The sequence below is a fragment of the Dendrobates tinctorius genome, unplaced genomic scaffold, assembly GCF_039654945.1.
Source record: "Dendrobates tinctorius isolate UK_male_01 unplaced genomic scaffold, ASM3965494v1 ptg000031l, whole genome shotgun sequence".
NCBI lineage: Eukaryota > Metazoa > Chordata > Amphibia > Anura > Dendrobatidae > Dendrobates > Dendrobates tinctorius.
Window position 1 is genome coordinate 20478514 of NW_027361699.1, and position 12163 is coordinate 20490676.

The 12163-nt window shown below is 46.6% G+C and overlaps 1 protein-coding gene across 2 annotated transcripts in view; it reads right to left on the bottom strand.

Moving 5' to 3' along the window:
- LOC141086290 (uncharacterized) overlaps window positions 1-12163 on the bottom strand; it is a 380966-nt gene that overhangs the window by 187596 nt on the left and 181207 nt on the right. For both annotated transcript variants that reach the window (XM_073572238.1, XM_073572237.1), the window contains exon 5: window positions 1502-1540. In XM_073572238.1, the coding sequence (XP_073428339.1) occupies window positions 1502-1540 (39 nt within the window). The remainder of the gene's footprint in view (window positions 1-1501; window positions 1541-12163) is intronic.

The window sequence follows — 12163 nt, forward strand, 5'->3', positions numbered from 1 at the left end:
GACCCCCCGCCCACAGTCTGGGACCTGGATGATGAAGAGGACTTCCCCGTCGCATCTACGGGTCTCCCCAGTAGTGGCACTACAGTGGATCAAGGAATCCCACCAGAACCAACTATTCAACCACGCTCCACCACCCCAGAAGACTCCAATACACCCGAGCTTCGACGCTCCAAGCGGTCAACAGCTGGCAAACCCCCTGAAAGTTAAGAACAGAACCATTTCGTATGGCAACAAGGACTGTCGTCCCAAAAAGCTAACCCGAGTCTACAAAAACCCTCGCCCGGGGACTGGCGAGCATACAGGGCAGGGGAGTGTGGGAGGAATGGCCCCCGTCGAGTGTCCGGGCCGGAACCAAGGGAGCCATCATCTGGGTTCCGGGCGGAACCATTCCCTGGGGACAGAGTTTGGGGCGGACCGCTGTGACAGACAGATGGGCTGGGGGACCAATATAAGGGGGGCGGGAAATTCCCAGGGCAATGAGGCAGGAGGAGACCGTGGGAGCGACTGAAAGCTAGAGCGACTTACCAGTGCCAGGAAAGACACTCCCTGAGGACTCCAGAGGGATAGCGCCAAGACGATCATCCGAGACTTGCTGCCCCGCTCCAGCCCGTGGTCTCTGCGGCCCCAGTTCTACCCGCGGCCGCTGCCGCCTCTCACCGGTGGTCGAGGTGAGTACAGTGCCGTCGGCAGCCACCACTGTCCCGCTCTGGTCCGCAGCAGGGGCCGAGCCTCTGCTTGCCGCGGATCCCCCGCCACAGCCATTAGCTGCGCAGGTGGCCTGCCCTTCGCCACCCCACGCCGCTGACGCTTGCCCCAGTCCGGGGGCTGCGGCCTATCCGTCTAAGGACTCCGCCGGGGCCTGTGGGGCTCCCGTGTCATCAGAGCACGCGAAGACTTCGTCAACGCCTCAGCAACTGGGCCCAGCGACTGCTACGCCGAAAGACCACCATCCCGGACGACGAGGGGCTTCTGGACAGCTAAGTTGACTATATAATTAAGGACCCGTAGTCGGCCATACCGCGGCCCTATAGTGACCGGCTATTGCCGGACGTAGTCATGTTCTACCCCATTTGTGTTTGATTGTTTAGAGCCCCTGCGAGGGCAACCCTTGTTACCCCTTTTGTTGATCAGGCCGGTACTGAGGAAAGTTCCCTCCAGTCCTATAAACGTTATTATAGAAAGCACCAAATCGTCTCGTTACTCGTCACTGCATCCTGCGTACCTGCTAGTACCACACCAGCAATTTCTACATTGGTTCATTTTTTCAAACAAAAGGGAAAAATGTCTAACTTTCATCTCCTAATCTTTTTCCTATGTTTAGTTGTGATTAAAATATGGCTGGAAGATTTCCAAATCATTGCATTCTTGTTGTATTTACATTTACATAGAGTTCTAACGTTTTTGGAATTGCAGTTTTATACATATAAAGTCTACAATATATTTTACAATATTTTAGCGTTTTTTCTTTTGAGAAACATAAGGGACAGCGATGCATACTTACGTCTATTTGCACCAACTCCAGTGCTGTGGACTTTTCATTCTGTAAGAAGATAAATTAGGTTACAATGCAGTTAAATTCTTTGGGTTGTTCTTTATTTTGTTAAACATTTTTAGCTTGCATTTCCTGGTTTTTCCACTTTTTTAAAGTTACAAAAACTTAAAGAGATTATGTCAACAGAGAGACCGAGGCACAGAATTCAGGGATGTGTCACTTGCTGTTGTTTACTAACTGTGAAGGATTTATCACTAAGAGATTAGTCCAGCAACGACCCCTTCCTGTGATGAGCACCTCACTGTCTATCGAATTTGTACATAGAGGTCATGGTGTGGGCGGGATTAGCTTTCTCAGCTCTGCTTAATTCTAAATCTTAAAGCTCTGATTGTGTCAGAACAGTTGCACCCAGTAACTTAAGTGATAAATCGCTGGATTCAGGGTCTTTTTCCCTACCTTATGCTGCTCTTGGATGAGGTAACAAAAAGCTGATGACAGATTCCATTTAACTGTCCTCATAGTTTGGGTCAGTCATGTCCACAAATTGCAGGAGCTGCTCCCTGTCTACTATCTACGCAATTTGTACAAGATTAGACCATACTGCAGCTTTTTTTCAGACAGACTTGAGATCCATGTGAGAAATAGCTTATACAGTAACACATAAGCTAATTTAAGTTCAGTAGACATTTACTATATATGGTATACTAGCTGTTTCCAGCCAGCTAACGCTCGGCACGCTCATTGCTATCTAATTAACGCTGCTGTGATTAAACTAAAGTAAATAGTGACAACATTCAATAGCGCTTACGCAGGTGGTAAATTAAATTAAAATGAAGTTAATAACAATAGTAATCATTAAAAATCTGAATAATACTAATGATACATTTTATTCACAGTGTAAAATCAAAAACAAACTGGATTCAGTAAGATGTGCATTTTTTATTCATTCCAGCATCTAAACAAATTTCATAATGAAACATAAATTAAGTTAAAATTTCTCTGTAAACACAATAAAATGTATAGTCATTTTCGTCATTTTCAAAGATCTTTCCTTGACTTCTACCAGGTACAATTTGAACTGAAAGACCTTTACAACTTGTTACTCTAGCGAATGCAGTGTATAATTGACCATGTGTGAATACAGGATCAGGTAGGAGAATGCCAATCTTATCGAATGTTTGTCCTTGCGATTTTGTAATTGTCATGGAATAAGCCAAAGTGGGAATTGTTTTCTTGTTAACTTAAACGGGATATCGCAATTTTCGCTAGTGTCCAATGGTATTCTTGGAATGAGAACCTTTTGACCACGACGCTCCCCAGAAAGAAAACTGCAGTAGATGAGATTTGTGCCAAGAGATTCTACAATTAATCGAGTACCATTGCACAGTCCTTTCTTTGGATTTAGATTGCGGAGTAGCATGACACAGCAGCCTTTCTTAAGGTTCAGCATATGAGGAGGGAGGCCCATAGGAGTTAGGGAATGTACAAATTCGATGGGGTACTGAGCTCTTTCTTCTTCTGTCTCACAGGATGAAATATTGTCGACACTGAAGTATGATTTAGTCTGACCTCTAAGCATGTTCAACACTTGTTCATTGACTGTCAGCGTGTCACAGTTTTTAGGGCATAGTACTGCTCTGGAAGCAAGATCAGGAGTGAGAGAGTTCAGGTCATTCCCAAATATGCTCATCACAACGTCATGAGTTAGAATGTCTTTGCTCAGCTTCACAAAATCCACCAGATTCCCATCTTCAACTCCTGATCCAACAGCAGCCACTCACAAAATTCAACCTCATTAGGATTGACTCGCATGTTTCTGATTAATTTCAGTTCCTTGAAGGATTTCCAGACTGGACTGCTCTTGACACACGCCTCTACAATACTAACGCGATTTCCATGAAGTACAACTGGAGCTTGCTGACAAAAATCTCCTTCAACAACAATCGGGATCCCATCAAAAGGTTCTTCATTGTGAAGGAGAATATGTAAGCTTCTATCAACGGCATTGAAAAGATGAACGTGAGACATTGAAATTTCATCCCATATAATACGTTTAGTATCCCGAAGCTCTTGGCAGACTGAGGTTCCTTCTTTAATACTTGATACAGTTCTCTCATTCAAATGAATTAAAATTCCAAATCCGGAGTGGACTGTTTTACCGCCTGTGTAAAACAAAAAAAATCTTCAATACAGACATCTTAAATTTACGTTTTTCAGTAATCTGTAATCGTAATTAAAATTACCTTTTAGTAATGTAGCTGCCAAATCAGTAGGAGCAACTGTTTTTACAATGCCACCATTCCCAAGTATAGTAGATGTTAAAGCCTTGTACACGAAAGTCTTTCCACAACCTCCTGCACCAGATAAAAAAAAGCATTTTTGTGATGTGGTGGGATTATTAACTGCATTCATGATTGTTTCAAAGGTGCCTCGCTGTTCTAGGTTCATCAGAAACTGCAGCTGTTCAGATTCTTGTTTCTCCCTTTCCACATCAACAATGTCACACATTTTATACGCATCTGATGGAGAAGGTAGTCCACAACTTTTGCAATCTTTAGCAAACTGTCGTAAGTGGTCTTGGATATCGGCAAGTTTGCTGCTTGGCCATGTATTAGTTATGAGTCAGGAGGAAGTCTTCCATCATGTTATTTTTATATTTGTTGCATAAATCAAGTCCACTTGTGATGTTGGCGTGGTTCAGAATGGCAGCAAATAGCTGTCGAAGCTCACCGGGCATCTAATATATAAAGCTCAAAGTGTGTATGTATGTATGTGTGTATGTCCGGGATAGACATCCGCACCGTTGCAGCTACAGCCACAAAATTTGGCACAGTCACACGTCTGGACCCCGAGAGCGTCCTAAGCTATGTTGTGAGGTGAAATTTTAACCCTGCGCGTTCCAATTCACCAAACAATTTTGCCCCTATCTACATACTGGGGAAAAAGTGTGTGAGCGTCAAGCCCCGCCCCTCATTATGATGTCATAATGCCCCTATTTGCATACTGGGGAAACAGTGTGTGCGTATCAAGCCCCGCCCCTCATTATGATGTCACAATGGTTGCCATGGCGATGCTGATGTCATCATAGGTTGCAAGCCCTGCCGCCGCTCATTATGATGTCATAATGGTTGACTATGGGATGGAGGATGTGTGATGGGTATATGGGCACTGGACTATTGGATGGAGGATATGTATGACGGGTATATGGGCACGGGACTATGGGATGAGGATGTGTGATGGGCATATGGGCACTGGACTATGGGATGGAGGATATGTATGACGGGTATATGAGCACGGGACTATGGGATGGCGGATATGTATGATGGGTATATGGGCACGGGACTATGGGATGGAGGATATGTATGATGGGTATATGGGCACAGGACTATGGGATGGTGGATATGTATGATGGGTATATGAGCACGGGACTATGGGATGGAGGATATGTATGATGGGTATATGGGCATGGGACTATGAGATGAAGGATGTATAATGGTATATGGACACTCGACTATGGGATGGAGGATATGCATGATGGGTATATGGGCACGGGACTATGGGATGACGGATATGTATGATGGGTATATGGGCACGGAACTATGGGATGGAGGATATGTATGATGGGTATATAGGCATGGGACTATGGGATGAGGATATGTATGATGGGTATATGGGCACGGGACTATGGGATGGAGGATAATTATAATTTGCTATAACTAACCACAGCTAGTTACTATGCGCGGGCAGCGCCGGGCTCTTCAGCTAGTTCTAAATAAAGATGCTTCTTCCATTGTTTTGTCCCACTCTGAATCGTCATGCAATAATCCCATGGCCTTTGCTGCCAGAATATAAGTTTCATATGTGTGTCCTTCCACTGTTCTCAGATCTTCGAATGATGTAGCACCTGTAAACAACATAAAGAAAATAATTAAAAATTATAAAAAAGTCAGGATGATCTAATAACGTACAATTAGATGACTATGACTTACCCTTGATATGCATCAGTAGTAGGCGCAGAGTACATTCTTGGAAGGATCTTGTCAGCACCTCTTTTTCTTGTCTTGCAAATCTTATTTGTCCAGACATAATGGTAGGGTATTTCACAATATAAATATTGACGTGCTGATGGATCAGTTTGGTTTAGAACGAACCATTTCGTAAGTTTTGTGCCATCACGCTGAGCTTTTTCCACAGAAAGCTGCTCCGTTCCATCCTCAAAGTAAACTGATTGTTGGAAAAGTAGGTGTACCGGATGTCTTTCTACAGCATGGGAACGTGCAGACATGTCAAATTTTCACAGCTGCCACATTGCTTCAGGCGATGCCAAATATCGTGTGTTGATGTAAGTATTAATCTCGTCCCAGTGGTAAGTGCCGGTGTTGATGACTTTGTTCACTTGAACAATGGCTGCGTCAAGTCCTTTGTACAAGTACTTGAAAATATATTTGACGGTCTGGATTGAAGAGCAGATTTCCACATTTATGTGTGCGCTGTATTTCTGAGAGAGGTAGGGGTTGTATGGTACAACCCAGCGGCTGTCAACTTCCACATCCCTAATCTTGAGCTTAATGCCATCTTTTCGTCTGTGGTATACTGGATAACCATCCACATTAATATTTGTTTCTTCGCTGAAGTCTTTGGGAAACTTTTTGGAACATGTCCGGATTCCTTTTACATCTTCCTTGCACAGTGAATTTCTATTGTGTTCTCCACAGGGCCCATGAATCATGCAGCTGGTGACAACATCGTAAAGCTCCTTGTTAATATCCGGGTCAGGAATTTCTGCACAAACAGCATTTTCACAATTGATAGCTTCTCGAAACTTGTCTTCCTCGTCCAGAATTAAGAGTATATGGCAATGTGGAAGGTTTGAAACAATAAAAGGATGCATTAAGTGTGCATTAATAATCATTCCATTCTTAACATTACTGTTACGAACATTCAGATGAATGTACGTAATACCTCTTTTTTGAAATTCAATGACGTAGGTGTATGCCTTTACTTGTCCCATCACTCCACCTTTTTTTGCAGTCAAGTCGTTTAGTAACTCTTGTAGCTTTAAGTGGAATATGGTAGATGCCAAATCTGGGCGGTCTATTGCTGTTTCATGTTGTAAAAGGCCGGACTGAATTTCTTCCCACTTTGGGTTGCAAGTGAATGTAATAAATAAATCCAGCTTTTCAAATTTTGCTACCAAAGTCATCGCATCTTGGTAATTCTGTGTCATGGCACGTTTTCCACCGGTAAAAGAAGAGAGAAGTATGACGATGCGACCTCGTCTCAGATCTTGTTGTTCAGCCCTACTGTTGATATAATCCATAAGCCCGACATATAATTCTGTTCTGAGTTTCTTTTGGTTTTGTCTGTTCCAGTCCAGTCGCTGTGCTTCAACCTTTAGGTAGGCATCAATTATGTATTGTTGTGTCAGCTTGCCAGAATGTAACAGCGGGTTGAAGGATTGTCGATCCTGAAGGCGGTACGCATAGAATTCCCTCATCGACACATTTTTTTTTTCTTGTTCCCCTGCATTGTGACTGATTTCTTCCTGTTCTTCATCGTCATCTTCCTCCATTTCATGACTTTTCCTTTTTGCAGTTCTCCCTTGCTTCCGTATTCCAGGTTGCCATCCGTGTTCACCATACGGAAAGAGGAGTGGATACACCATTGGATCACAGATTGGGCTATGGTACACAATATTCTGTAGTCCTCGCTGCCCAATGGGATGAATGGCAATGTCTCTTTTGATCGGCAGCTCTCCATCATCGGAAACAAACACAGCTGCAACTTCATTGGCTGTCGGCAAGTTGTATTGGCGAGGGTCGTGTTGTCTATCCTTGGTTATCCACATTTCGATTTTATGCTGGTCGTAGTCACGCTGATCAATCAAATCCTTCATCATCTTGAAAGCCTGAGCAAATGGGTTGATATCTCTGAGTAAACAGTCAATAGTATTCATTATGTCCCTCTTGCATCCTTCATTTTGCTCGTTATTTAATCGTTGAATGTTTGCATACTCAGGATCCAATATGTAGAGTTGTGAATATGAAGGAGTATCAGATCTAAAGAAAACACAAATATATTTTTAATTATTAAAAAAGAGTAGGAATGAATTAAAAATGTACATTTAATTGTATTCAGGTCTTTTACCTTAGAGAAGTTGATGTACAGTGGTACACTTGTCCATGAATGACTAAAACGGGTGGGCCACCGGAAAATTTCATTGACTGAAATCCAAAGAATGCAAATGCAAAAGCACTGTTGTACTTTCTGATGTTCTTTCTAAAAGTTTTGCCTCGTTCGTATCTTCAGTTAACCATGCTTGAAACTGCTGTGGATATTCATTTACTTCACGTAAGTGTATAGTAGCACTTCCGCAGCACGATGCAAACTTTGCACTGTGTAATTTGTCTTTACAAAAGTGAGATGCACCGCAATCACTACACGTAACGTCTCGCTTTCCCACGTGGTGTTCACTGGGTATATTCTCTGGATTTCTTGCTGCATACCTTGAAGGTGGTGACAGTTTATAACGACGGGCATTGTTGTTTTCAACTTCCGCAGGTGTCAAATTCCTTCTTCGTTGATGCTGGTTATATATATCAGCTTCCCTTCTTTCTGTCACTCGGTTGATATAAACCTTGTGATATCTCTCTCTGTCCTTATCAATCTGCTCAGGTGTTTGTTGTTGATAACCAATCCTACGATTTTATCGATATTGTTGTCAATCAGCTTCTGCATCGTTGTCCGGATTTTCCTGCGGCCTGTGAGATGGACCTGGCGACTCTTCTTGGCTGATTTTGCTTGGGAGAATGCGGATGCAATTAAATGTACGTTTACCTTGGCTGAAGTGGTTGAATTACATAGAAAGGAAGTGCTGCGTGTGGTAATGTGGGGGGGCGGAGCCTCATGTGGTAATGTGTGGGGACGGAGCCTCGTGTGGTAATGTGTGGGGACGGAGCCTCGTGTGGTTATGTGTGGGGACAGAGCCTTGTGTGGTAATGTGTGGGGATGCAGCCTCGTGTGGTAATGTGTGAGGACAGAGCCTCGTGTGGTAATGTGTGGGGACGGAGCCTCTTGTGGTTATGTGGGGGAACGGAGCCTCGTGTGGTAATGTGTGGGGATGGAGCCTCGTGTGGTAATGTGTTAGGACGGAGCCTCATGTGGTAATGTGTGGGGACAGAGCCTCGTGTGGTAATGTGTGGGGACGCAGCCTCGTGTGGTAATGTGTGAGGATGGAGACTCATGTGGTTATGTGGGGGGACAGAGCCTCGAGTGGTAATGTGTGGGGACGCAGCCTCATGTGGTAATGTCTGGGGACGCAGCCTCGTGTGATAATGTGTGAGGACAGAGCCTCATGTGGTAATGTGTGGGGACAGAGCCTTGTGTGGTTATGTGGGGGGACGGAGCTCATGTGGTAATGTGTGGGGACAGAGCCTCGTGTGGTAATGTGTGAGGACGGAGCCTCGTGTGTTTATGTGGGGAAACGGAGCCTCATGTGGTAATGTGTGGGGACAGAGCCTCGTGTGGCAATGTGTGGGGACAGAGCCTCGTGTGGTAATGTGTGGGGACGGAGCCTCGTGTGGTAATGTGTGTGGACGGAGCCTCGTGTGGTAATGTGTGGGAACGGAGCCTCATGTGGTAATGTGGGGGGACGGAGCCTCGTGTGGTAATGTGGGGGGGCGAGATTATGTGTGGTAATGTGGTGGGGGGTGGGATTATGTGTGGTAATGTGGTGGGGGGTGGAATTATGTGTGGTAATGTGGTTGGGTGGGATTATATGCGGTAATGTGGTGGGGGTGGGATTATATGCAGTAATGTGGTGGGTGGGCGGGATTATGTGCAGTAATGTGGTGGGTGGGCAGGTTTATGTGTGGTGATGTGGTGGGGGGTGGGATTATGTGTGGTAATGTGGTGGGGGGGCGGGATTATGTGTGGGGATGTGGTGGGGGGAGGGATTGTGTGTGGTAATGTGGTGGGGGTGGGATTATATGCGGTAATGTGGTGGGGCGGGATTATATGCAGTAATGTGGTGGGTGGGCGGGATTATGTGTGGTGATGTGGCGGGGGGCGGGATTATGTGTGGTGATGTGGTGGGGGGGCGGGATTATGTATGGTGATGTGGTGGGGGGGCGGGTTTATGTGTGGTAATGTGGTGGGGGGGATTATGTGTGGTGATGTGGTGGGGGGCGGGATTATGTGTGGTGATGTGGTAGGGGGGTGGGAGTATGTGGTGATGTGGTGGGGGGCGGGATTATGTGTGGTAATGTGGTGGTGGGCGGGATTATGTGTGGTGTTGTGGTGGGGGGTGGGATTATGTGTGGTGATGTGGTGGGGGGATTATGTTTGGTAATGGGGTGGGTGGGCGGGTTTATGTGTGGTGATGTGGTGGGGGGTGGGATTATGTGTGGGGATGTGGTGGGGGGCGGGATTGTGTGTGGTAATGTGGTGGGGGTGGGATTATATGCGGTAATGTGGTGGGGCGGGATTATGTGCAGTAATGTGGTGGGTGGGATTATGTGTGGTGATGTGGCGGGGGGGCGGGATTATGTGTGGTGATGTGGTGGGAGGGCGGGATTATGTATGGTGATGTGGTGGGGGGCGGGTTTATGTGTGGTAATGTGGTGGGGGGGATTATGTGTGGTGATGTGGTGGGGGGCGGGATTATGTGTGGTGATGTGGTAGGGGGGTGGGAGTATGTGGTGATGTGGTGGGGGGCGGGATTATGTGTGGTAATGTGGTGGTGGGCGGGATTATGTGTGGTGTTGTGGTGGGGGGTGGGATTATGTGTGGTGATGTGGTGGGGGGCAGGATTATGTGTGGTGATGTGGTGGGGGGATTATGTGTGGTAATGGGGTGGGTGGGCGGGTTTATGTGTGGTGATGTGGTGGGGGGTGGGATTATGTGTGGTAATGTGGTGGGGGGCGGGATTATGTGTGGGGATGTGGTGGGGGGCGGGATTGTGTGTGGTAATGTGGTGGGGGTGGGATTATATGCGGTAATATGGTGGGGCGGGATTATGTGCAGTAATGTGGTGGGTGGGCAGGATTATGTGTGGTGATGTGGTGGGGAGGCGGGTTTATGTGTGGTAATGTGGTGGGGGGATTATGTGTGGTGATGTGGTGGGGGGGTGGGATTATGTGTGGTGTTGTGGTGGGGGGTGGGATTATGTGTGGTGATGTGGTGAGGGGCAAGATTATGTGTGGTGATGTGGTGGGGGGATTATGTGTGGTGATGTGGTGGGGGGTGGGATTATGTGTGGTGATGTGGTGGGGGGCGGGATTATGTGTGGTAATGTGGTGGGGGGCAGGATTATGTGTGGTGATGTGGTAGGGGGGCGGGATTATGTGTGGTGATGTGGTGGGGGCGGGATTGTGTGTGGTTATGTGGTGGGGGGTGGGATTATGTGTGGTGTGGTGGGGGGCGGAATTATGTGTGCTGATGTGGTGGGGCGGGATTGTGTGTGGTAATGTGGTGGGGCGAGATTGTGTGGTAATGGGGTGGGGGGCGGGATTATGTGTGGTGATGTGGTGGGGGGCAGGATTGTGTGTGGTAATGCGGTGGGGGGGAGGGATTATGTGTGGTGATGTGGTGGGGGGTGGGATTATGTGTGGTGATATGGTGGGGGGCGGGATTATGTGTGCTGATGTGGTGGGGGGCGGGATTGTGTGTGGTAATGTGGTGGGGGTGGGATTATGTGTGGTAATGGGGTGGGGGGTGGGATTATGTGTGGTGATGTGGTGAGGGGGCGGGATTATGTGTGGTGATGTGATGGGGGTGGGATTATGTGTGGTGATGTGGTAGGGGGGCAGGATTATGTGTGGTAATGGGGTGGGGGCGGGATTGTGTGTGGTTATGTGGTGGGGGGGCGGGATTATGTGTGGTGATGTGGTGGGGGCAAAATTATGTGTGCTGATGTGGTGGGGGGCGGGATTGTGTGTGGTAATGTGGTGGGGGGCGGGATTGTGTGTGGTGATGTGGTGGGGGCGGGATTATGTGTGCTGATGTGGTGGGGGGCGGGATTGTGTGTGGTAATGTGGTGGGGGCGGGATTATGTGTGGTGATGTGGTGGGGGGCGGGATTATGTGTGCTGATGTGGTGGGGGGCAGGATTGTGTGTGGTAATGTGGTGGGGGCGGGATTATGTGTGGTAATGGGGTGGGGGGATTATGTGTGGTGATGTGGTGGGGGGCAGAGCTACTGTGCAGGGGGCGGGATTAGCGAGTAATCACGATGCCTCTTATATATATAGATATGTATATGCTGTATATATATATATACATATATATGTAGAGGTTGCTGCTCTAAACAGGTCATATAGTTGTGGATGCATCATTGACATTATAAAGAAATAGTATAGAAAGCTGATGTCACACTAATCGTATGGAAAATTGGTCCAAGTCTTCCTGCTGAGAGTCACACGAGTTCTCCGTATGGTCATCCGTGGGTAGTGCATTTGCAATGCGATGATGTGATTTTTTTCACACATATGTATCCGTATGACATACGTACGGCTTTACATTTCTCACTGATTTTCCCCATTGAATTAAATGGCTCAATGTGCTGAAATGAGGAAAATGTGTGCGTATTTGTCACAAGCTAAACGGATGGCGCCCGAGTTTTTCTCGCACCCATAGACTTGCATTGGCGAGTTTCGGACAATATATGTATACAA